The sequence below is a fragment of the Sus scrofa genome, chromosome 12 (genome assembly GCF_054392235.1).
Source record: "Sus scrofa isolate SSC_HxYL_T2T_F1_AM1 chromosome 12, Sscrofa_HxYL_maternal_Yorkshire_Landrace_v2.0, whole genome shotgun sequence".
Classification (NCBI taxonomy): domain Eukaryota; kingdom Metazoa; phylum Chordata; class Mammalia; order Artiodactyla; family Suidae; genus Sus; species Sus scrofa.
In genome coordinates this window covers 16628081-16655632 of record NC_139394.1, presented here as the reverse complement: position 1 = coordinate 16655632, position 27552 = coordinate 16628081, and the positions used below count along the sequence as shown (strand labels likewise).

At 35.6% G+C, this 27552-nt stretch overlaps 1 protein-coding gene and 1 long non-coding RNA gene across 2 annotated transcripts in view; one reads left to right on the top strand and one right to left on the bottom strand.

Annotated features, from left to right (window-relative positions):
* The window catches only part of LOC146398066 (uncharacterized), a 1038644-nt gene that overhangs the window by 13942 nt on the left and 997150 nt on the right, over nt 1–27552 (bottom strand). The window lies entirely within an intron of this gene.
* EFCAB3 (EF-hand calcium binding domain 3) overlaps nt 1–27552 on the top strand; it is a 371875-nt gene that overhangs the window by 90162 nt on the left and 254161 nt on the right. Inside the window, exons 21-26 of the mRNA XM_084984064.1 lie at nt 3681–3824; nt 11116–11247; nt 13630–13701; nt 20897–21040; nt 21750–21821; nt 23657–23800. Of these exons, the coding sequence (XP_084840190.1) occupies nt 3681–3824; nt 11116–11247; nt 13630–13701; nt 20897–21040; nt 21750–21821; nt 23657–23800 (708 nt within the window). The remainder of the gene's footprint in view (nt 1–3680; nt 3825–11115; nt 11248–13629; nt 13702–20896; nt 21041–21749; nt 21822–23656; nt 23801–27552) is intronic.

Genomic DNA, 27552 nt, shown 5'->3' with positions numbered 1-27552 from the left:
TTTATTTATAAAAATCTTAACTCAGTTCCCCTAAGTCCAGTATTAATCCCTGTATCATTCTTATTACCGTATTGTATCTGTTTCCTAACCAGAGGTATTTTGACCTTGCTATTTAAATTCTATTACTTGGCCCTTCTCCCCAAGGTTCCTCTTATTCTTCTTGAAACTTAGGAGAGAGCATTTTAATACCAGCATCTTTTCCTAATCCCAAGTCTACAGAGAACACCTACCAAAGAACTCCATAGATGCAGATACTCCTATTGATGATGTATTTCTAAATGCTTTGGAGAAATAAATGTGTTTTTTCCCCACACTTTAATATCTCTAAAATTGGAATGCCTTAAATAATCTGACATTTTTAACAGATGTACATTTTTTGTCGAGATATAGTTCACATACCACAAAATATATTCTTAAGTGCACAATACAGTGGTTTTTAGTAAATTCACAAAGTTGTACAACTATCACCATTCTAATTCCAGGAAATTTTCATTACCTGAAAAAGAAATCCCATATCCTTTAGCAATTAATCTATTCCCAACTCTCCCAAGCCAATGACACCCATTAATCTACTTTCTATTTGTGTGGATTTGCCTATTTTGAACATCTCATATAAATAAAATCATACAATATATGGCCTTTTGTGCCTGATTTCTTTCATTTAGCATTTGATTTTCAAGATTCCTCTGTGTTACAGCATGAATCAGTACTTCATTCTTTTTTGTGGTAGAATAATATTCTATTATATGCATATGGCACAATTTGTTTAGACATTTATCAGTTCATAGACATTGGATTGTTTTAATTTTTCAGCCATCATGAACAGTTCTCTTATGAATATTTGCGTACTTTTTTTTTTTTTTTTTTTTTTTTTTTGCCTTTTGAGCTTTTAGGGCTGCACTTGCAGCGTATGGAAGTTCCCAGGCTAGGGGTCTTATCAGAGCTGTTGCTACCGTCCTATACCGGAGCCACAGCAACGCCAGATCTGAGCTGCATCTGTGACCTACATCACAGCTCACAGCAATGCCAGATCCTTAACCCACTGAGCGAGGCCAGGGACCAAACCTGCCACCTCATGGTTCCTAGTTGGATTCGTTTCCACTGCGCCACGACAGGAACCCCAATATTTGTGTAAAATTTTTGAGTGCAGGTTTTTGCGTGGACATTTATCTCATTTCCTTTGGGTATATCTAGGAATAGAATTACTGGGTCATGTGATAACTGTATGTTTAACTTCTTGAGGTACTGCAAAGTACTGCAAAGTAGCTGCACCATTTTACATTCCCATTAGCAATGCATAATTTCTTATAACACTCATTATTTCCTGTCTTTTAAATTATAACCATGATAATAGGAATAAAATATCTCACTGGGGTTTTGATTTTCATTTGTCTGATGGCTAATGATGTTGAGCATCTTTTCATAGACCTATTGGATATATATATATCTATCCAATATATACATATAATATCTTCTTTGGAGAATGTTTGCTCATGTTTAAACTGGGTTATTTGTCAGGTTGTAAGTTTTTGTTTGTTTGTTTGTTTTTGCTTTTTAGGGCCACACTCGTGGCATTTGGCAGTTCCCATGCTAGGGGTCAAATAGGAGCTACAGCTGCCAGCCTATGCCACAGCCACAGCAAGGCAGGATCTGAGGCACATCTGGTCTTAAATGACACAATAGAGCAGGTGGACCTACTAGATAAATATAGAACATTTCATCCAAAGTCAGTAGAATGCACCTTTTTTTTAAGTGCACATGGAGTAGTATCCAAAACAGATCATGTGCTAGGCACAAAAAAATCTCAGTAAACTTAAGATTGAAATCATATCAAGCATTTTTTCCAACCACATTATGAAACTAGAAAGCTTGCAGTTGCAAGGAAAAATTGCAAAAATACAAAAGCATGGAGTCTAAACAATATGCTACTAAACAACCAATGCATCACTAAATATCTCAAAGAAGAAATTAAAAATACCTTGAGACAAATGAAAATGGACTATAGTGATCCAAAATCTTAGTATAAGGAAAGTAGTACTAAGAGGGAGGTTTATAGTGATACACGCCTACCTCAGGAAATGAGGATTCTCAAATAAACAATCTAATATTACACCTAAAGTATCTAGAAAAAAATATCAAACAAAGCCCAATTTTTTTAGAAAGGAGAGATCATAAAATTCAGAGCAAAAATAAATTAAATATAAGTAAAAAAAAAAAGAAAATCAATGAAACTAAGCTGATATTTTGAAAAGATAGACAACATTGATTTAGCTGGGATCAAAAAAAGAAAGAGAGGAGTTCCCATTGTGACAGAGTGGAAATGAATGTGACTAGTATCTATGAGGATGTGGGTTTAATCCCTGGCTTTGCTCAGTGGGTCGGGGGTCTGGCGTTGCTATGAGCTGTGGTGTAGGTCACAGACACAGCTTGGATCCTGAGTTGCTGTGGCTGTGGCATAGGCCAGCAGCTGTAGCTCCGATTTGACCCCTAGCCTGGGAACTTCCATATGGCACAAGTGCAGCCCCAAAAAGAAAAAGAAAAAAAAAGAAAAAAAGAGGGCCCAAATAAATGAGAAATGAAAGAAAAATTGCAATCAACCCCACAGAAATACAAAGGATTATGAGATTATTATAAATGAATACATGCCAATAAAATGGACAACTGAGAAAAAAATGGATTCATTCCTAGAAATGTATGCTCTTCCAAGACTTAATAGGAAGAAATATAAAATATGAACAGGCCAATTACAGAACATATCTCAACATAATAAAGGCCACGTATGACAAACTCATAGCCAACATCATACTCAATAGCTGCAAGTTTTTCTTCTGTGATCAGAAACAAGATACAGATGTCCACTCTCACCTCTTTTATTCACCTTAGTACTGGAAGTTCTAGCCACATCAATCAGAGGAGAAAATAAATAAAAGGAGTCCAAGGTGGAAAGGAGAAAGTAAAAATGTAATTGTTTGCAGATCACATGGTGCTATATATAAAAAATTCTAAAGATGCTACCAAAAACTGTTAGAACTAATAAATGAATTCAGTAAAGTTCCAGGATGAAAAATTAATGTAGAGAAATCTGTTGTCTTTCTATACACTAACAAGTCCAGCATAGGTGGATATTCTGAGTGCACTTAAAAAAATGTGTATTCTGTAGTTGTTGGATACTGGTCTATAAATATCAATTAGGTTATATTTTTGCTAGTTTTGTTGAATTTTCTAATTTTTACTGATGTTTATTCTACTTGTTCTATTAATTGCTAAGTGCAAGGTGTTCAAGTCTCCAATTCTGATTGTGGGTCCATCTATTCCTCTCTTTAATTCTGTCAGCTTACTTTATTTTGAAAGCTATTGTTAGATAAGTACACATTTGATATTATTGCAAAATTTACAGATATGACCCTTTGGAATATAGTTTTTCTATTTTTCTTTTTATCTTATTTATTTATTTTTTTGCTCTTTTCTTTCTTTCCCCCAATTTACTTACTTACATTTATACCTTTTTTTGTGTATACTTCTTGTGAGCTGTTATAACATTTTAGGAAGAGAGCAGGACTTAAATAAATACACGTATTGCCTTTTCTTTTAAGTATAGTTCTACATATTATGAGATTTTTGCCCCCTTATCTTTAAATATAGAGGAGAAACATGAACATTTCTCTCTATCTTCTTCCCAGGAGATAAAGATCAATTTTACAAGAACAACATTCACAAAAATGAACCTACAAGTATTTCTGATCTTCAGCAGAATTTAAATGCCATACGAATTTATCTAACAGATGATAAAATAAAGACAGCTTTGGATGATACTAATCCTAATGGTGAGTTATTATGTCATTTTTTGCCAAAAAACTGTATTTCAGAAGATGCTTTACCATAAATTTCCAAGAAGATACACCCCATATATATTTTAAAAGAAAAGTGAAAATGTTTTTTCTTATCTTTAATTGATGCATTTGTTTTGAAGAATTGATTTTCAAAGTAATATCTCCAGTAGCTTTTATTTTGGCTAATCTGCTTGTCACATATGTCACAAGATGATTACCAGTCCTTCACTTTATTTTTGTGTTTATAGCTCTGGTTTTATAACAGCAAGTGGTCTTTTTAACAGAATATCTACATTTTTTATTTCTTTTTTTAAAAAAATAAGATGAAGTGAATTTTAAGGATTTTATCAGAGAATTGAGCAACACTGATGAATTTACTGAATGCCAAAGTAAGTTTGAAATTTGAAATGAATTTGAACAGAAACTCATGTTTATGGATTGGTATAGGTATGTGGGTATAAATTATGTATATACTTTATTGGGCACCTCTTTTATTTCCTCATTTAAACGTAGTAGTTGTTATGTATTTTAAAAACCAGGTTTTCAAATTTAGGAACACGTATTTTTCATAATATTCTTGAGCTACTTTAAAACCTGTTATCTCTGTAGTTATTTATTCTTTTTCATGTGCTTTCTTTTTTCTTTACCAATCCTGTCAAATATTTTCTTTTCTCTCTCTCTCTCTCTCTCTTTTTTTTTTTTTTTGTCTATTTGTCTTTTCTAAGGCTGCACCCTCGCATATGGATGTTTGCAGGCTAGGATCTAGTCAGAGATGTAGCCACTGGCCTACGCCACAGCCACAGCAATGCCAGATCCGAGCCACATCTGTGACCTACACCACAGTTCACGGCAGTGCCGGATCCTTAACCCACTGAGCGAGCCCAGGGATCGAACCTGCAACCTCATGGTTCCTAGTCAGATTTACTAACCACTGAGCCATGACGGGAACGCCAGATTTTCTTTTCATTATGAAAAGTAATCAGGTTTTGGTTTCTTTAATACTTTTAGTGACTTTTGCCCTCTTTTGTTCTTTCTTTCTTTATTTGCATTTACTCTCTAGCTCTTTGTCAAAAACTTTAGCTAAATGCTTAATTAGTTTTAGTCTGTTTTGGTATTTCAACACAATTCTGTCATGAAGACACTAAAAAAGCCTAAGTGTCTCACAGACACTGAGACTTGGAATCGTAATCCTAAGATTGAAGTTTTAAAATAAGTACTAAAATAGGTATATTCTCTCTAACTTAATCTGTAACTTGAATGCAATTCCAATCAATATTTCAGAATAATTTTTTTGTGAACCTTGACAAAATAATTCTGAGATTTTGGGGAAGCTAAGACCATTTTGAGAAAAGAATAATGATGGGAAGCTTGCTTTATCAGCTATTAGTACATATTATAATACTACTATAATAAAGTTTTACAGATAGTCCAATGCATCACAATGTAGTTACCTAGTAGAGACTCCTATTTATGGAAACTCGATATATGACAGAGATGATATCAATAGTCAGTGGGAAAAAGATATGTTATTTATTTTATGATTTGGGAAAACTGTCTCACTATGTGGAAGAAAATAAAATCGAATCCCTACTTCACGCCATATACAAAAATAATCTCCAAATGAATTGAATTAATCTGAAAGGTAAAACTATAAAACTGATGGATAAAATATTATGCCTGGTGGCTGTGGTTAATTTCTTAAAAATAATACTTTCAAATGTATAACCATAGAGTAGAAAAGGATTTGATTACATCATAATTAAGGATTTATGGTAAATGAAGGATCTAAAAAGTTACCAGATATGTAACAAATTAGAAGATAATTACAACTTTTAGGACTAACAAAAGGTTATTATTTTGAATATATAAGGAAATTATGCAAAAGAGTAGGCAAAGGAAAAAATTCATTAGAAAATAAGGTAAGAAGTCATTATACAGAAGGAGAAACCCAAATGGCTAAATATGTATATGAAGAGAGTTGGGAATATGCAAGAATTTCAGGTGGGTAGGTAAAATAGTGTGTAGTGAATCATTCTGTGTAGCAATCTAGCAGTACTTGTCAAATTAAGTAGGGATATTTAATAGGACTCAATAATTGTCTTAAGTAAATAGCCCAGAGAAGTTTCTTGTAGAGACATGTACAAGAATGGTCATTGCAATACTGTTTATGAGAAGAAAGAAATGAAAGTAACCTAGGTGCCCAACACTAGGGGCATGGTCAAATAAAATATGGTCTACACAGGGAGTCCTCTGGTGGTGCAGCAGGTTAAGGATCTGGTGATGTCACTGCTGTGGCTTGAGTCACAGCTGTGGTACAGGTTTGACCCCTGGCCTGGAACTTCCCCATGCCATGGATGTGGCCAAAAAAAAATATGGTCGATATATACAGAAAATCACAAACAATAAACTCGATTTATATTTGCACCATGGAGAGACCTCAGTAGTGAAACCACACTCCTTCTTGGATGGGCTTTCAACCCAGCCAAAACTCAGATAGGGACTCGAACCGATGGGCTAGAACTCCAACCCAGCCAAAACTCAGATTGCAGCTTGAACCCAGAAACCATGGACTGGGGCTCAAACCCACTCACACCTCAGATTGGGACTTGAACCTGTGATCCCTGACTTAGGAGGAGACTTGAACCCACTGTTATGTAATTGAAACTGATCACCTGGTGTCCAGACTTACTGAAGCTTAGGTTCTTTTGTCCTGTCTCAGAAAGAATTCAGTGTGAGGCAAAATAGCAGGCAAAGAATGAGTTTATTAATACAGGATGCTTGTGAGATACAAGTGGGCTGGTGAAGGAATGCAGCAGCCCTGAGAACAAACAGGGCTACATTTTTATAATGAAATAAAAAGTGGGGAGGGGAGAAGACCATCTTCTTCCTCATTTCTGGGGAGACGTAAGGCTCCCATCATTAGTGCCTCCTTTCACCCTGTATGGTTTAACTGGGACTGTCATAGCACTATTTAAATCATATGTATATTAGGGAGTTCCCGTCGTGGCGCAGTGGTTAACGAGTTTAACTAAGAACCATGAGGTTGTGGGTTCGATCCCTGGCCTTGATCAGTGGGTTAAGGATCCGGCATTGCCATGAGCTGTGGTATAGGTCACAGACGCAGCTCAGATCCCGCGTTGCTGTAGCTCTGGTGTAGGCCAGTGGCTACGGCTCCAATTAGACCCCTAGCCTGGGAACCTCCATATGCCGCGGCATTGGCCCAAGAAATGGCAAAAAGACAAAAAAAAAAAAAAGAAAAAAAATCATATGTATATTAACAAAAGGGTGGTAACATATACTACAATATGGTAATTTATCTCAGGTTTTGGTATAATGTCCTCTTCACCTATTTTTTCCCCTTCACCTATATTTCTTCCTTGGCTACATGCAGAAATGCTACTCTTAAGGACTATTAACTCTCTGACTTCATATAACGAAATTTAGACCCCATGTCGTGTCTATTTTATTGTGTTCTAACTATCAGGGCTTGTGGCTTGAGCGTATCTGGAGCTTAGATACACCTAGTCTAAATCATTGCTGGGTTACTGGATTCTTTTCTTGAGTAGTCATTAGCTTGCAACAGTCTCCAAAACGTCCTTAAAATTCCCTTTCTGTTTTAATTCTCTAGTGGGATTACTAAATTATTTAATTATCATACTCTATCCCCATCAGTAGCATTCAGTTCAGGGAAAGAAAAAGAAGAAATAGAATAAATGTGTAGCAAAAATGATTTATATAAATTAGATTTATACCAATGTCCATTATATATATTTTCAAGTGAACAAATAAATCTGAAGAGAAAAATGAGAGATAGATTGAAAGAGATTGAAGTGACAATATTAACAAGCTTTATTTAAGAAACAGGCATAGTATTTTATTTCTTAAAAGCACAGAATACACATTCTTTTCAAATGCCTATGAATATTTAAGCAAATGGATGATGTATTTAAGCACAAAGAAAAATTTCATTGAATTCTAAAAATCAGAAGGCATTCATTCAGAGTACGTAGTCTCACCATTAGGTAGTAACATTAAAATTATTTTTATGTTACCGAAAGCAAATGTTCTAAGTAATTCTTTGGTTAAAGAATAAATAAAAGAAGAAATTAGAAATTTTTGAAATGAATGAAAGCTGTACATATCAAAACATAAAGTGTGATGAAAACAATCTTATAAGAAAATTTGTAGCATCAAATGTTTTTTATTAGACGTCAAGAAAATTAAAAATAATTTATTTTAAATGTTCAACTCATGAAGCTCACCAGCAGCATCAACAACAAAACAGCAAAACAATCATCCTGCCCTCAAAATGGTAGGCAGAAATTAATAAAGTTGAAAGTAAATGTTAGTGGAAATAGAACACACACAGAAAAATGTAATTGTTCACATAACCAAATCTTAGTTCTTTAAAAAGACCAATAAAATAGAGAACTGTTTAGGCAGCATGATGAAGGAAAACAGTAGAGAGGACATAAGTAAGACAGTTTTTACTCAAATACAAAGGCAATTAAAAATGAAACTGAATAAAATTAAGTTAATATCGATTTATTGGTATCAACATCACTGTCATTCTTTCTAAACATTGGATAAGGAGGGAAAGGGCTGCCTTTCTGGGGGGCCATGCCTGTAGCATGCAGAGATTTTGTGGCCAGGGACTGAACCCACACCACAGCAGTGATCTGAATCATAGCAGTACTTGAGCCTTAACCACTAGGCTACCAGGAACTCCGAGGGCTGCCCTTTTTACTTTTAGTTGATTTTTTTTATTAAAATGTAGTTGATTTACAAGGTTGTGACAATTTCTGCTATACAGCAAAGTGACTAATACATATATATAGACCCATACATATGTATACATTCCCTTTCTTATATTATCTTCCATCATGGTCAATCCAAAGAGACTGGATATAGATCCCAGTGCTATACAGTAGGACTTCATTGCTTATCCATTCTAAATGTAATAGTTTGCATCTACTAACCCCCAAATCCCAGTCCATCCCACTCCCTCCCCACTTCTCCTTGGCAACCACAAGTCTGTTCTCTATATCTATGAGTCTATTTCTGTTTTGTAGATAGGGTCATTTGTGCCATATTTTAGATTCCACATGTAAGTGATAGCATATTATATTTGTCTTTCTCTTTCTGACTTACTCTACTTAGTAAGACAATGTCTATTTGCATCCATGTTGCTACAGATGGCATTATTTTGTTCTTTTTATGGCTGAGTAGTATTCCATTGTATATACATACTTTTTTTTTTTTTTTTTGCTTTTTAGGGTCACACCTGCAGCAGTTCCCAGGCTAGGGGTTGAATCAGAGCTGCTGGTCTACACCACAGTCACAGCAGTGCTGGATCCTTAACCCAGTGAGGCTGGGGATTGAACCCACATCTTCATGGGGATTAGTCTGGTTTGTAACCCATTGAGCCACAAGGGGAACTCCCTGTACCACACCTTTTTAATCCATTCATCCATTGATGGATATTTATGTTGTTTCCATGTCTTAGCTATTGTGACTAGTGCTGCTATGAAAAAAAGGGTGCATGTATCCTTTTGAATTGTAGTTTTGTCCAGATATATGCCCAGGAGTGGGATTGCTGAATCATATTGTAGTTCTATATTTTATTTTCTGAGAAACCTCCATCCTGTTTTCCATAGTGGTTTTTACCAATTCACATTCCCATCGACGGTGTAGGAGGGTTCCCTTTTCTCCACCCTCTCCAGCATTTGTTATTTATAGACTTATTAATGATGACCTTTCTGACAGGCATGAGGTCGTACCTCATTGTAGTTTTGATTTGCATTTCTTTAATAATTAGTGATGGTGAGCATTTTTTAATGTGCCTACTGGCCATCCATATGTCTTCTTTGGAGAAATGTCTATTTATGTCTTCTGCCCATTTTTTGATTGGGTTATTTGGTTTGCGGTTGAGTTGTTTATATATTTTGGAGATTAAGGCTTTGTCAGTCGCATTTTTTGCAACTATTTTCTCCCATTCTGTAATTTGTCTTTAAAAATTTTTTTTAAATGGTTTCCTTTGCTGTGCAAACACTTCTAAGTTTGATTAGGTCCCATTTGTTCATTTATGTTTTTATTTTTATTGCCTTGGAAGACTGACCTAAGAAGTATGGTTTATGTCAGAGAATGTTTTGCCTATATTCTCTTCTAGGAGTTTTATGGTGTCATGTCTTATGTTTAAGTCTTTAAGCCATTTTGAGTTTATTTTTGTGCATGGTGTGAGAGTGTGTTCTAGTTTCATTGATTTACATGGTGCTATCCAGTTTTCCCAGCACCATTTGCTGAAGAGACTGTCTTTTCCCCATAGGTGTTTGGGTTTATTTCTGGGCTCTCTATTCTGTTCCGTTGATCTTTTTGTCTGTTTTTGTACCAGTACCGCAGTGTCTTGATTACTATAGCTTTGTAATAGTGTCTGAAGTCTGAGAAAGTTAAGCCTCCTGCTTTTTTTTCCCCCCTCAGGATTGCTTTGGCAATTCTGGGACTTTTATCATTCCATATAAATTTTTGGATTATTTGTTCTAGTTCTGGGGGAAATGTCATGGGCAATTTGATAGGGATCACATTAAACCTGTAGATTGCTTTCAGGAGTATGTCCATTTTAACAATATTAATTCTTCCAATCCAGGAGCATGGGCTATCTTCTGTTTCTTTGAATCCTCTTTAATTTCCTTGATCAATGTTTTATAGTTCTCAGTGTATAAGTCTTTCACTTCCTTGGTCAGGTTTATTCCTAGGTATTTACATTTTGAGGTGTAATTTTAAAAGGTATTTTAAAAAATACTTTTTCTAATATTTCATTGTTGCTGTACAGAAATGCAACTGATTTCTGAATATTAACCTTGTATCCTGATACTTTGCTGAATTTGTTTATCAATTCAAGTAGTCTTTGTGTGGAGTCTTTAGGTTTTTTTTTTTCAGTTATGGCACTATTTTCTTTGGTATCACTTTGCTGTTTTGTAGCTTAGCTTCATGGATTGAACTAATAAAGTAAAATATTTCAGTGTTTCTTTTTTTCTAAGATAAACATTTAAACCTATGAATTTTGTGACTTTCAGTTTGGAGGTATTTCAGAGGCAAAACCTTCAAGAATGGGTATTGTAGAAGATAAATACTGATTTCATTTAAATCAAGTTGTTATTTGCTTATCTGGATGGATTAAGCAATTAAGTATCCTCACACTTTACTATTTCTCTCTCTTTTTCTCTCTCCCTCTCCCTCTCTCTCTCTCTCTATATATATATATAATATATATTATATATATATATAGGAACAGAAGATGCATGGAACATTGTTAATAGTGTCTCTGATGGGAAAGTTGAAGTTAAAAATCTTTTATCTACCTTGGAGAACTTGGAGAAACCTTTGAATGAAGAACAATTTATGAACTCTGTAACAGATGGTGAGTACTTCACTTACCTCTCAGATTTTCACTTCAGAGTATATTATGTTCACACAGGATAATTTTTTAAAATGACAATGCTGTATGTTTAGGGAGGTTGTTAAAGAAGTATGTTCATATATTGGTCACTGTGATGAACTGTTAGAACTTGGAAAGTGTGTTGGTATTCTTTATTTGAGTAAGAGTATAAAAACAAGTAATCCTGTCCGTGTTTTAAAATCAGATGCTCATTTATTGTAGTGTAATGGTCACAATAACAAATATGATAAAGCCCTGCTTCCAGCATTAGATTCCAGAGACAGGGTATTTCTTATAGACAAAACTCCACCAACAACAGTGATATTTCCTGTGGGTTTTTCATAAATTCCATTCACAGCCTAAGTAAGGAAGTTGCTTTCTATTCTTTGTTTGTTAAAAAGATTGAATTTACATTTTTTTAGTTTATCATGAGTTTCCCAAACAACTTTTGTGTATCTCTTAAGATAGGACATATGAGGAGTTCCTGTTGTGGCACAGAGGTTAGTGAATCCGACTAGGAACCATGAGGTTGCAGGTTCGATCCCTGGCCTGGCTCAGTGGGTTAAGGATCCAGCATTGCCATGAGCTGTGGTGTAGGTTGCAGATGCAGCTCAGATCCCGTGTTGCCCAAGAAATGGCAAAAAGACAAAAAAAAAAAAAAAAAAAAAAAAAAAGATAGGACATATGAGTTTTTTCTTTCTTTCTTTCTTTCTTTTTTTTTCTTTTTTGTCTTTTTTGCCATTTCTTGGGCTGCTCCCACAGCATATGGAGGTTCCCAGGCTAGGGGTCTAATCAGAGCTGTAGCCGCCAGCCTACACCAGAGACACAGCAATGCAGGATCCAAGCCGCGTCTGCGACCTACACCACAGCTCACAGCAACGCCAGATCCTTAACCCACTGATCAAGGCCAGGGATCAAACCCACAACCTCATGGTTCCTAGTCAGATTCGTTAACCACTGAGCCACAACGGGAACTCCATAATTGATTTTTTTAACATTAAATGAAACCTGAATTTTTGGATTAAACCCATTTGGGTCTTGATTATTATTCTTTTTATTTTTCTAACAAAGTAGAAAATATTATTTTTCTAATACTTTGTTACAATTTTTCATCTCTATTTATGAATGAGATTAACCTGTAATTTTCTTTTCTTATACTATCATTGTCAGGCTTCAATGTCGATTTATCCTCATAATTTGAAAAGTATTCTTTATTTTTCCAAATCCTGAAATCGTTTGTGTAACATTGGAATTGCATATTCCTTTCGTGTCTAGTGGTATTCATAAAAGAAACCATTGAGCCTTGATAGTTCTTTTTGGATAGTTTTTTTTTTTATTACTAATCCATCTTTTTTCATGTCATATGATGATTAGCTTTTCTATTATTCTTGAAGTTAATTTTGGTAAGTTTTTTCCTAGGAGTTTGTACTTTTTATATGAAAAATTTGTTGGGAGTTCCCATGGTGGCTCAGCGGGTTACAAACCAGCCTAGTATCCATGAGGATGCAGGTTCCATCCCTGGCCTTGCTCAGTGGGTTACGGACCCAGGGTTTCCGTGAGCTGTGGTATAGGTTACACAGCTCAGATCTAGTGTTGCTGTGTCTGTTACATAGGCTGGAAGCTACAGCTCTAATTGGACCCCTAGCCTGGGAACTTCCATATGCTGTGGGTGCGGCCCTAAAAGGACAAAAAGAAAAAAGAAAAAAAAAAAAAAGAAAAATGTATTGTTATAAGCCATAAGGTCTCCAACAATAAATTCTTAGTACTTTTGTCATATTCATAACATCTACAGTAATGCTCCCATTTCATTCCTCATATTGGTTATTTTTATGTTTTTTTCTTTTTTAGGTCATTTATGCTAGTGTTTTATTAATTTTAATAACAACTTATTCTTGGCTTTCTCCTCTTTCGCATGAAACAATTTTTTCCCAAAGGAATTGAAGAAACATTTTTTCTCTACCTTTGCTCTCTTGTTATGTAAAGCATCTCTGTAGGAAATGCATTCTCTCATACTCTTTTTAGGTATTTATATATTCTTTAATGAAAATTACCATATATATTTTTGTGTGCTGTATAACCTGTGTATAATTATTTAAATCATGGTTCACATAGTGGGTTGTGAAATGAATTTAGTAAGTCCTGAATAGCATTTTAAAAAATTAAGTGGAATAATGTGAAATTCATTGTGAGATGTCAGATGCATGTCGTAAGGGTAAGTATTGCTTCAAAAAATTTATTTCTGTGTGTTCGCAATCTAAATGTATTAATTACTGTGAATTATGATCACAGAAGTTTGAAAGCTTAATCCTTGTCTTAATGAGTTTAAAATCTACTTTATTAAACCTTTATTTCTTAACTTGGCAGAAAGAAAAATCATTGTAAAAGATGTAATTGATATTTTTACTAATTCATCTCAACCATCAGCACCATTCAACAGTGAGTATGTAGAAAAATAAAGAATTTAAAGCAAGTTTCTAAGATCATCTGTGGTATTCTACTTTTTCTAAAATACAGTTTGTTTTGCCCTATATTTTCAATACTTTCTTTACATTTTCTCTACTTTGAGATGTTGCAATCTGCTTTGTTATTCCTTACAATATATATATTTTTTGTCTTTTTGAGGCCGCACCCATAGCATATGGAGGTTAATAGGCTAGGGGTCTAATTGAAGCTACAGCTGCCAGCCTACGCCACAGCCACAGCAACGCCAAGATCCTTAACCCACTGAGAGAGCCCAGGGATCAAACCCATGTCCTTATGGATGCTAGTCAGATTCGTTAACCACTGAGCCACGACAGGAACTCCCAGTTATTCCTTACAATATTTAATCTATACTTTGATAATTGTTAATTATGTAAAACTACCCAGAATGTATTTTCTTTTTTGTGATCTCGTTTAAAATTTTTTTAATTATTTTTTTATCAAAGTAACCTTGATCTATAACATTCTATAAGTTTCTTTCCTTTTTTCCTTTTATGGCTGCACCTACAGCATATGGAAGTTCCCAGGCTACAGGTTGAATTGGAGCTGCAGCTGAAGGCTACATTACAGCCATGGCAACACCAGATCCAAGTCATATCTTCGATCTATGCTGGACAACACAGCAATGCCAGATCCTTAACCCACTGAGCAAGACCAGGGATTGGACCCAGATCCTCACAGAGACAACAGTAGGTCATTAACCCACTGAGCCACAATGAGAACTCCCATTACCTACGTTTTATGTGTACAGCATTATATTTTTACTTCTGTATAAAGCATGATCAGCACCAAAAATTTATTTTTCTTCTGTTACCATACAATTAATCCTTTTACCCAGTTTGCCCTTCTCCCCACCCTTTTTCCTCTGGTAACCACTACACTGTTCTCTGAATCTATGTGTTTGTTTTTATTTGGTTTGGTTTGTTCATTTTTTAAAATATTTTACATATGAGTGACATCATACAGTATTTCTTTCTCCATGTAATTTATTTCACTTAGCATACTACCCTCAAGTTCCATCCATGTTGTTGCAAATGACAAGGTTTCATTCTTTTATGGCTTAGTAATATTCCATTGTGTCTGTACACACACACACACACACACACACATCTTCTTTAGCCATTCATCCCCTGATGGCCTTTGAGTCGTTTCCATATCTTGGTTGTTATAAACAATGCTGTGATGCATATAGGGGTGCTTATATCTTTTCGAATTTGTGTTTTCATATTCTTCGGATAAATACCAAAAAGTGGGATAGCTGGAGTGGGATAACTGGGTCATATGGTAGTTCTTTTCTTTTTTTTTTTTTTTTCTTTGTCTTTTTGGGGCCACACCCAAGGCATATGCAGATTCCCAGGCTAGGGGTTGAATAGGAGCTATACCCGCCAGCCTATGCCAGAGCCACAGCAGCACAATATCTGAGCTGTGTCTTCAACCCGTACACCACAGCTCAAGGCAACGACGGATCCTTAACCCACAGAGCTAGTCAGGGATAACCCATATCCTCATGGATGCTAGTCAGGTTCATTAACCTCTCAGCCACAACGGGAACTCTGGTAGTTCTATTTTTAATTTTTTTTTGATGAGTCTTCATATTATTTTCCATGGTAGCTGCACCAGTTTACATTCCCATCAACATTTCTCCACATCCTCACCACTTCACCAATACTTTGCATTTCTTGCCTTTTTAACAACGGCCGTTCTAATAGGTGTGGGTTGATATATCACTGTGGTTTTTATTACATTTCCTTAATAACTAGTGATATTGAACATTTTTTCATGTGCCTCTTGGCCATTTATATGTCATCTTTGGGGAAAATGTCTTTTTAGAACCTCTCCCATTTTTATTTTTTATTATTTTTTTAAAAACTTTTTTGTCTTTTGACCTTTTAGGGCCACACCCATGTCACATGGAGGTTCCCAGGCTAGCGGTCTAATCGGAGCTGTAGCCGTCAGCCTATGCCAGAGCCACAGCAACGCCCGATCCGAGCCACGTATGCAACCTACACCACCGCGCACGGCAACGCCAGATCCTTAACACCGGATCAAGGCCAGGGATCAAACCTGCAACCTCATGGTTCCTAGTAGGATTCATTTCTGCTGCGCCACACCAGGAACTCCCTCTCCCATTTTTAAATCAGTTTTTGTTGTTGAGTTTTATGAGTTCTTTATATATTTTGAACATTAGCCCCTTATCAGATATATCATGTACAAATATCCTCTCCCATTTGGTACCTTGTCTTTTTGTTTTGTTGTTTCCTTTGGTGCATAGAACCTTTTTAGTTTAATGAAGTCCTATTTGTTTATTTTTTCTTTTGTTTCCCTTGTCTGAGGAGACATGATCTAGAAAGATATTACTAAGACTGATATCAAAGAACAAACTGTCTATGTTTTCTTCTAGAAGTTTGTTTGTTTGTTTGTTTTGTCTTTTTGCCTTTTCAGGGCCGCTCCTGCGACATATGGAGGTTTCCAGGCTAGGGGTCTAATCGAAGCTGTAGCTGCTGGCCTACACCAGAGCCACAGCAACGCAGGATCCGAGCCTTATCTGCAACCTACACCACAGCTCACAGCAATGCTCGATCCTTAACCCACTGAGCAAGGCCAAGGATCAAACCTGCAACCTCATGGTTCCTAGTCAGATTCCGTTAATCACTGAGCCACGACGGGAACTCCATAGAATTTTATTATTTCAGGCCTTACTTTCAAGTCTTTAATCCATTTCCAGTTGATTTTTGTCTATGGTATGAGATAGTAGTCTAGTTTCATTTTTTTGCATGTGGCTGTCCAGTTTTTCCAACACCATTTATTAAAGGGATTATCATTTCCCCATTGTATGTTCTTACTCAGTTTTTCTTCTCTGTAACCAGCATTACAAGGTGACTGTGTTGTGTTAAGACTCCTGGGTTTGGAAATTCTAGATTTTTGCATGTTGATTCTGCACTCTGCCACTTGGCTGCGTTCGTTTACTATTTCTAATAGTTTTTTGGCGTAGTATTTAGAATTTTTATATGTAAAATAATGTCATCTGCAAATAGTGACAGTTTTACTTCTTTTCCAATATGGGTGCCATTTTTTTTTTTTTTTTCCGTGTTGCTGTGGCTAGGACTTCCATTACTGTGTTGAATGAGAGTGGCATCATTATCTTATTCCTGATTTTAGGAGAAAAGCTTTTAGTTTTTCACTGTTGAGTGTGATGTTGGCTGTGGGTTTCTCATATATGGCCTTCATTATGTTGAGGTGCATTCCTTCTATACCCACTTTATTGAGAGTTTTTATGTAAATGGCTATTGAATCTTATCAAATACTTTTTCTGCATCTATTGAGATTATCATATGGTTTGTATCCTTCACTTTGTTAATGTGGTGTATCACATTGATTGATTGCAGATATTGAACTGTATTTGCATCCCTGGAATAACTCCCGCTTGGTCATGATGTCTGATCCTGTTAATGTACTGATGAATTTGGTTTTCTAATATTTTGTTGAGAATATTATGTCTACATTTACCAGAGATACTGGTTTGTAATGTCCTTTTTTTCTGGTGTTTTTGTCAGTTTTGGTATCAGGGTGATCTGGTCTCATAAGATGAGTTAAAAAGTGTTTCCTCTTCTTCACTTTTTTAGAATAGGTTCAGAAGAATTGGTGCTGAATCTTATTTGAATGTTTGGTAGAATGTACCTGCAGAACCATCTGGTTCTAAACTTTTGTTTTGGGGGATCTTTTTGGTTAATGTTTTAATCTCTGTACTGGTGATATGGGTATTCAGATTTCCTGTGTCTTCATGATTCAGTCTGAAGTTTTTATGATTCTAAGAATTTTTCCATTTCAAGTTGTCCCATTTGTTGGCATATAGCTGTTCATAATATTCTCTTATAATCTGTTGTATTTCTGTGGTATTTGTTGTTTTTTTCTCCTCTTTTGTTTCTGATTTTATCTATCATAGACTTTTCTTTTTCTTCAGGAGTCTAGCCAAAGGTTTGTCAATTTTGTTTATCCTTTCAAGGAACCCGTTCTTAGTTTCATTTGTCTTTTCTATTTTTTAGTCTATATTTCACTTATTTCCTCTCTGATCTATGTTATTTCCTTCCTTCTACTGACTTGGGCTTCATTTGTGTTCTCTTCTTATAGTTTCTTAAGGTATAAGTTTAGGTTATTCAAGATTTCTCTTCTTTCTTGAAGTAAGCTTGTGTTTCTCTGAACTTCCCTCTAATGCCACTTTCGCTGCAACCCACAGATTTTGGTATGCTGTATTTTCATTTTCATTTGTCCTCAGGTAATTTTTTATTTCTCCTTTGATTTCTTTATCGATCCAACAATTGTTCATAGCATGTTGTTCTGTCCTTATGTATTTATGATTTTTCTGGCTTCCGTTTATAGTTGAGTTCTAGTTTCATACTGTTGTGATCAGAAAAGATGCTTAATATGATTTCTGTCTTCTTAATTATTGAGGCTTGTTTTGTGTCCCCACACATGGCTTATCCTTGAGAAAGTTCCATGTGCGTTTGGGAAGAATATATATTCTGTTGTTGGATGGAATGTTCTGTACAAATCTGTCAAATCCATCTGTTCTAATGTTTCATTTAAGGCCACTGTTTCTTTGTTGATTTTTCTGTGAATGTTCTAGCCCTTAATGTAATTGGGATGTTAAAGTTCTCTACTATTATTGTGTTGCTGTCAATTTCTTCCCTTACATGTTTTAACAATTGTTTTATACATTTTGGTGCTCCTATGTTAGGTGCACATTCATTAATAACTTTATATTTTCTTGATGAATTGTCCCCTTTATCATTATATACTGTCCATTTCTATCTGTTATTACCTTTTTTTTTCTTGCTCAAAGTCTGTTTTGTGTGATATGACTACACCCACTTTCTTTTGGCTGCCTTTCTCCTGGAGTATCATCTTCCATCCTTTGACTTTGGGCCTGTGTTTGTCTTTAGAGCTGAGGTGAGTCTCCTGGAGGTAGCATATAGTTGGATCTTGTTTTTTAAGATCTTCTCTGGCTACTCTCTGTCTTTTGATTGGTGAACTCAATCTATTTACATTTAGAGTGATTATTGATAGTTCAAGACTTAATACTGACATTTTATCTTTTGTTTTCTGAATGTTCTACATCTCCATTGTTTCTTTTTCCTGTGTTTCTGTCTGCTGTTTTGGTTTGGTGGTTTTTGGTGATGTTTTTCTCAGTTTCCTCTCTTTTTCTATTTCGTGTCTCTGCTCTTGTTTTGTGGTTACCATGAGGTTTGTATAAAATGTATCGTAGATAAAATAGTCCTTTTCTTGTGATAGCATCTCATCTTTATTTACCTAAACCTGTTTCATTTTACCTCTTCCCCTTTTGTGTATTTTTTTTTGTCTCCAGTTATCCCTTTTTATGTTGTGAATTTGTTACCAAATTGAAGTAACTATAGTTATTTTTTAGGTATTTTCCCCCTTTACCCTTTATGTTATAGTAAAGTATTTAAAAACCTATTCTGATAAAGAGTTACAATTTTACGATTCTGTTTATCACCTCACTCAACATTTTGTATACTTTTGTATTTTTGTTTCTGGTAGAAGAGCTCCTTTCAACATTTCTTGTAATACCTTAGTGTTAGTGTTAGTAATATCTCAGGTCTAGTGTTGATGAACTCCCTCAGCTTTTGTCAGGGAAAGTATTTATTTCTCTTTCATATATGAATGATAACTTTGCTGGATAGAGTATTCTGGGCTAACAGTTTTTATCTTTCAGGATTTTGAGAATGTCATTCCACTCTCTCTTGGCCTATAGAGTTTCTGGTGAAAAATCTACTCATAGCCTACTGGGGATTCCTTTGTAGGTTACCATCCCTTTTCCCCTGGCTGTCTTTAAAATTATTTGTCATTGACTTTTGACAATTTTATTGCAATATGTCTTGGAGATGGTTGGTTTTTTTGCATTGAGATAATTTGCTGTTCCCTTAGCTTTGTGGACTTGTGTTTCCTGTTCCTTTCTCAGGTTTGGGAGAAAGGAACAGGAAACATAAATAAACTATTTATGTTTATTTCTTTAAATAAACTCTGTGTTTCCTTCCTCTTGTCTGCTTCTGGGGTACCCATTTACCTAATGTTGCCCTTCCTAAAAGAGCTGTATAGCTCATATAATTTCCTACATTTTAGAAATATCTTATTCCTTTTCCCTCTCCTATTTGTATCATTTCTATATTTCTGTCTTCAGACTCATTAATTCTCTCTCCTATATGGCAAGGTCTGTTTTTCAATGCTTTCTAGTACATTCTTCATCTCATTTATTGAATTCTTTAGCTCTAGCATTTCTTTTCAGTTCTTGCTTTAGAGTTTCAATCTTTTTGGTAAAATATCCCTTCTGTTCATTAATTTTATCCCTGAGCTCATTGAACTACCTTTCTGAGTTTTCTTCTAGCTTGTTGAGTTTCTTCCTAGTGGCCATTTTGAATTCTCTGTCAATTAGATCACAGTATGCAGTGACTTTAGGTTTGGTTTTTGGGAAACTGTCATTTTCTTTTTGTGGTACAGTGTTATACTGGTTCTTCATGGTACTTGATAAGTTATATCCCCCCCCCCACACACACATTACTATAAGACAATTTTCTCTTACCTCTATTAATTTCTACATGCTTTCCCCTCCTGTTCTGTCATGAACTATGTAAAGAAAGTACAAAAAAAAAAAAAAAGAATCTAGTGCATCTAAAACTATTAGGTAGACTGCTAATAAGAAAGGCCCTTTAATGGTAGGGAGAAGGTAGGACTAAGTGTTTTTCAGTCCATAGCAGATTCGTATTTTTCAGAGTTTTCCTTTCTCCAAGTACCTGACTTCTATATCTCTACTTGATCTTATTCTAACTGTTCTTGAAATGCTTTGCAGTCTATGGAGCATATAATAGGAGTCCCTTTGAGGGAAAACAGTTAATGAATAGAAGTGGGCTTTTACAAAAATTTGTGGAAACTCCACTTTTACCTAGCTAGTGATATTAAAATTTTGTTTAATGTTTAACTGGCTTCTAAAACCAAAGCCAATTTATATATTTTAAAAGCCTTTAAAACAGAATTCCTTTTGTGATACAACTATCTCTCTGTAAGCTAGTGTGTTAAATCTTTAAAAGGGCTTTGCCCCAACTTCATTATCTCTTCTCTATTCTTCATGTATTTACAGATTTGTTTAAAGAGATTACAACTCTTGAAAAGATCAGAAATGATAAGATGCCTATAAATGAACTGAGCTCTCATCTCTTAAGTGTTGGAATTCCATTAAGCAACAAGACTTTGCAGGAGATTCTGAGTGAAACATCTATTGATGGTGAGTCCTTTTGAAAGAGCAGTCTATGTTGAGCTTGGTGAAGCCCTAGTTTTACTGTGTGCCTGGGCTATCAGTTGTGTATATGCATAGTTTAGGTAAGTTAATTCTTAGAAATATAATGAGAACATAGGCATATTGAAAACTAAAATACTTTTTTCCTAGAAATATTTTTGAGGCAACCTCTGTTTATCTGATCAAATCTATAAAATGTATACATCAACATTTAATTATTTAAGCCAAATAAATTGATATAATTAGTTTTTTTTCCTTTCTTTTGAGGGAACAGATTCTGGGTAAAAGTTTTGTTTTTTTTGGTTTTTTTTTTTTTAGGGCCGCACTCACAGCATATGGAAGTTCCCAGGCTAGGGGTCAAATCAGAGCCACAGGTGCCTGCCTACACCACAGCCACAGCAATGCAGGATCCAAGCCATGTCTGCAACCTGCACCAACCACAGCTTATGGCAATGCCAGATCCTTAACCCACTGAGCGAGGCCAGGGATTGAACACTCAACTTCATGGTTACTAGTTGGATTCATTTCTGTTGAGCCACAACAGGAACTCCAAAAGTATTTTAAATTAATTGGTTTTTATCCAGCTACTTTTCAGAAATTACAAAATTTGCTCATCCGCCACTTCCTGTCATGCTTATTTAATGATTATTAGCATTGACAATTTGCTATGTTATAATCCTTGTGTTTTACTTTTTAGGAACTGGTGAAGTAAGTCTCAAACAAATTTTGGAGACTTTGAGCACAAGTAAGCCAGCCTCTGAATTTGAAGGTGGGTTAATTGGTATTTCCTTTTAGGTATTAGTCATAGTTTGCACTGTATTTTTGTCAGTCTTATTATTTTTGAAATGGTGTTATGATTTATAAATGATTTACAAATGAACTGTGTATTTTTATAAGGTACACAATTTGATAAGTTTTGACATATGCGCACATTTATGAAACTGTAATCACAAATAATAATGAGCACATCTCTCAACCCTCCAATTTCCCCATGTCCCTTTGTAATCTCTCCTGCATTTCCCAGTGTCCTTTTCCTCACCCCAGGTAGCCACTGACATGCTGTCAGTAGAGATTCATCAGCCTTACCCAGAATTTTATATAAATGAATGTGTTCTTTTTTGCTGGATTCTTTCACCCAGAATAATTTTTTTTTTTTTTTTTTTTTTGTCTTTTGTCCTTTTTAGGGCCATACCTGCAGCATATGGAGGTTACCAGGCTAGGGGTCTACTCGAAACTGTAGCTGCTGGCCTACACCATAGCTACAGCAATGCCAGATCTGAGCTGCGTTTGCAACCTACACCACAGCTCACAGCAATTCCAGATCCTTAACCCACTGAGCAAAGCCAGGGATTGAACCTGCAACCTCATGGTTCCTAGTCAGATTCGTTTCCACTGCGCCACGACAGGAACTCCCCAGAATGATTGTTTGTGATTTGTCCATGTTGAAGCATGTATCATAGTTCATTCTTGTTTTTGACTGTATAGTATTCCCTCTTATAAGTATACCTCAGTTTATTTACTTACCTGCTGATGCACATTACATTATTTCCCGTTTTGGGCAAGAAGACTTGTGTAAGTCATTGTATGGACATATACTTTGATTTCTCTTGAGTAATTATCAATGAATGGCTGGATCATATAGTAGGAATATGCTTAACTTTTTTAGAAACTGTTGGCTTCCAAAGTGGTTATACCATTTTACATTCCCGCCAGCAAAGTAAGAGTTCCATTTCTTCCAGATTCTTGTCAATAGTGGATAGAGTCAGTCTTTTAAATTTTAATTATCCTAATAAGTGTGTAGGTATCTCACTGTGGCTTTAATTGCATTTCCTTAATGACTGATGATGTTGAGCATCTCCTCATGTGCTTATTTGCTATCTGTGTATCTTCTTTGGTAAAGTAGCTATTCGGATCATTTGCCCACTTTTTAAGTTTTTTTTTTTTAATTTCTAAACATTGAAATCAATTAGGTAGTATCAGTTCTTCAACTTCGCTCTATAGAGATAGAACAAATGGACAGAGATAAACCCTGAAATCCCTCTTATGTCACAAAATTAAACATTTTCCTAGAAGATGCAATGACAGCTGCATTTAAGCTTTAAAAATTGATTGTTTTTGTCAGTTAAAAAAAAAAAAAAAAAAAAAAAACCTCAGTCAGTGGAGTTCCCATTGGTACAGTGGAAACGATTCCGACTAGTATCCCTGAGGATATGGATTCGATCCCTGGCCTCACTCAGTGGGTCAGGTACCCAGTGTTGCCGTGAGTTGTGGTGTAGGTCACAGACACGGTTTTTATCCAGCGTTGCTGTGGCTGTGGTGTAGGCTGGCCGCAGGTGTGGCCCTAAAAAGCAGAAGAAAAAAAGTCTTCTTATTTTTGTGTGTATTGTGTGTTGAGACAAAAATAACTGATTTCTTAGGGAAATGTTTGGAATACAGGATTTTTGGGGCTTATTATTTTGGGAATCATAGAGATAAAATTGATTGAGATACATGTTTGGACAATGGTCTAGAATTTTAGGTACATTATTGTTAAGAAGTTTAGAAAATAAGAAAATCATTTCCAAAGTGTGTTACATGACTTACAGAATCCCCATTTGCTTTCAGCTGTACACACTGCCCTCAATACTGTTAGCTTGATGAACTGTGATAGAATTCAAGCTAGTGACTTGAAAGATGTTTTTGATGACCTCAGCATTTCTATAAAGCCTGAAGAACATGAGATGTTACAGAAAACACTTGATGTTGATGGTATGTATGACAACTATAAGTTGGTTTTCTGAATAAAGTGATAATAATTTTTTGATCCCCCTTCCCTACCCTTCATTCATCACTTCCCAACAACTTTCTCTTTATTATCAAAAAAAAATCTCTACCAGAGAAATCTGCTGAGATCATGAATTTATCTCGATAGAAAAATCTTTGAATAACATTTTAATAAGATACTTTATAGACCCATCAAGTATCCTGTATTGATTCTATCAGGGTATATTTGTGTTATGTTTTTAGCATCTACTATAGAAATCAGGAAAGGTAAAGAAATTCTTTGAGGAAGTTGTGTTGAAGTGAAACTGCTTTTAGCTAGGAAAAGGTTCAAAGAGGACTTACCTCTCTACATGAGGTATTTATGGAATAAGTTGATTAATGTGAATCCTAAGAGCTTCCAGAGAAAACAATATGTAATTTTCAAAATTTCCCAATTGTCATGTGCTTTTTAAATTAACTTAAAATCAATTTCTAAAAGTATTTTTCTTTTTACATTATTAAATGAGTTTTTGGCCTTGTTTCATCAGTCGTATTAACTGGGGACACTGTATGGCACTACTTCTGTGCTACTTCAGAGCACTCCTCGGCGTTGTACAGTGTATGTCCTGCACAGCTATAAGTGGTCTTGAGTACCTTGTATATCATGTAATATGTAATATAATCAAATAAATATAAAATATTTATACTTAGGAAACTTTTGGTCTAGTTGGTAAGGCAAGATATAAACAAAGAGTATATTACAGCATAGGAAATAAAAGTTCAGTGAATATGCAATGTTACATGGAAGTACCTGAATAATTGCCAGGGAAACAGTGGTGTGATATTGTGATTTATAATAAGAAATGTATATTTAGTCTCTGTCCCCACTTCTGGCACAGAGCTCCTAAAACTTTTATAAATTCCTAAGTGATAAGAGCACTAGGAACATCGTTTGTTCTGATGAGCCAACTCTGGATGGGTGGGCTGCTGGATGTAACCTGGATGGCAGCTGGTCACCAGAAAGACCAAACCAAGATTAGAAGTTTAGAATGTTCAGCCCCACCTCCCCCATTTTTCCAAGATGGGAGAGGGATAGAAATTGAGTGAATAATTGATCATGCTTCTGCCAGGAAGCCTTGTTTGAGAGCCTCCCAAACATCACCCTCTATAACTCTTCATCTGGCTGTTCATCTGTATGCTTTATTATATCTTTTAATAAACTGGCAAACATGTGTTTCCCTGAGTTCTGTGAGGTGCTCTGGCAAATAGTCGAATTCAAGTGAAAGGGGGCCATAAGAACACCCAGATTGTAGCCAAGTTGAATAGAAGTTGTGGATAATCTAGGGCCCTACTACTTGTAATTGGCATCTGAAGTGGAGGGTATGTGTGTGTCTTGTGGGATTGAGCCCTTACCCTGTGGGATTTGATGCTATCTCTAGAAAATAGTGTCAGAATTGTGTTAAATTGTAGGACACCCAGCTGGTGTTGCAGAGACTTGCTTGGTTTGGGAACCCTTCCTCTACCAAACTGGTGTCAGAAGTGTCTTGAGGGTGGTAGTAGTGTGGGTTAAGGAGAAACTCATGAAAAAAGACTGAGTTTTTCTTAATCAAGTGATACTGTGTTACATAAGAGTTCAGAGGAAAGCTGTGTTTTATTCATTCAGTGGAAGATATTGAGATGACTGATAATGAGAACACCAACTGTATATAGGTAAAAATTGAGTGTTATGGAAAACATACACAGTAGGTACCTAACCCACATAGAGTTGGATAGGGTAGTCAGAAGATTCTTCCCAGAGGAGAAGACATTGGAACTGAATTTTGAAATATGGGTGGGCAGTAGCTAAGAAGTGGGAGTTCAGGGAAGGGGACTGGAAGGAGTTAGAAGGGAATGCTCAGAAATCAAAGGAGCTCTCAGTAGCCCAGTGAGACTTACACTCAGACCTAGGGAATTTGTTAAAAACCCAGATGCTTTGATGTCATTGTAGATCTCCTGCTTCACAGATATCTACGTAAGGCCAAGGTGTGTGTGTGTGTGTGTGTGTTTTAGCAAGTTTTACAGTTCATGTATAAATCATGAATCAAAGTTTGATCCTTGACTTCCTGGTGCATAGTAGGGGAAGAAGAATGAGAGAGGTGAAGCCAAGAGCAGATCAAGAAGGGTTTTGTTTTTATTTTTGTTTTTCTCTGCAAAAGAGTTAGAACTTTATCCTGAAGTCTCTAGGAAATCATTGAAAAATTCAAAGTTGAAAAGTGACATGATTTTGCAGTTTATTGTAGGCATTCTGATAGTGGTATTAAGGACTGAAGGTTTTGACGACATGGAGACATCTAGAGGGCATTATGCGAAGTGAAATACGTCAAACAGAGAAAGACAAATACTGTATGATTTCATTTATGCATAGAATCTAATAAACAAAAGAATGGAACAAAAATAACAAAACCAAAACAAAGTCACAGAGGCAGAGAACAAACAGGTATTTGCCCAAGGGGAGAAAAGAGTGAGAGGGATTAAGAGGTAAAAATAGCAATAAAGTAATATCTTTGTGTGGTTACGAATGGTAGTTATACTTATTATGGTGATCATTTTGTAATGTACAGAAATATCAAATCATTTTGTTGTAACTAGGAAATAACATCGTGTTGTAGGTCAATTATACTTCAAAAACAAGTTAACAAACATTAAAAAAAAAAAAGGTCAGATTTGTAGTCACCAGAGGCAAGGAGTTTGATGGAGGGGAATTTGGATGAAAGTGGTTAAAAGGTACAAAATTCCAATTTAAGATAGATAAGTACTAAAGATGTAATGTACAACATGATAAATATAGTTAGCGCTGCTGTCTTTTATACATGAAAGTTAAGAGTCAATCCTAAGAATCCTCACCACAAGAAAAAACATTTTTTCTTTTTCTTTCATATAGAAAAATATAATATCTGTACAGATATAGATGTAAAATGAGGGATGTTAACTAAACTTATTATGGTAATCCTCTCACAGTATATGTAAGTCAAATCTTTATGCTGTACATCTTAAACTTACACAGTGCTCTATGTCAATTATATCTTTTAAAAACTGGAAGAATGAGTTCCTGTTGTGGCTTAGCAGTTAACGAATCTGACTAGCATCCATGAGGACGCAGGACGCAGGTTTGATCCCTGGCCTTGTTCGGTGGGCTAAGGATCCAGCATTGCTGTGGTCAATGGTAAACCCCAAGACAACAAGCAAGCAGGGGTGTTTGAACCAACCATAGTTAAAGTAAAGAGTATGAAATTTGCAACTGAAGCTGCAGTCACCATTCTTCGAACTGATGATCTTATTAAGTTACACCCAGAAAGCAAAGACGGTGAGCATGGAGGGTATGAAGATGCTGTTCACTATGGAGCCCTTGAGGACTGATCTCATTTATTTATAACAGTGTTAGAACCAATTTTCTTGTATCTGGAATGTTATACATTAAAAGTGCAACGAGCTGGCAAAAAAAAAAAAAGAAAAGTCGCAGACACGGCTCAGATCCCGTGTTGCTGTGGCTGTGGCATAGGCCAGCAGCTACAGCTCCAATTCGACCCCTAGCCTGGGAACCTCCATATGCCGTGGGTGCACTAAAAAGCAAAAAAACAAAACAAAACAAAACAAAATCTGGAAGAAGAGAAAGGGAGTTAACTTAAAATTAGGGAGACATTTTAGAAGACATGCAACTATCCAGGTTAAAAAGCATGTATGTTGAATTAAGGGGTTGGCTCTAAGGATGGAAAGATGGG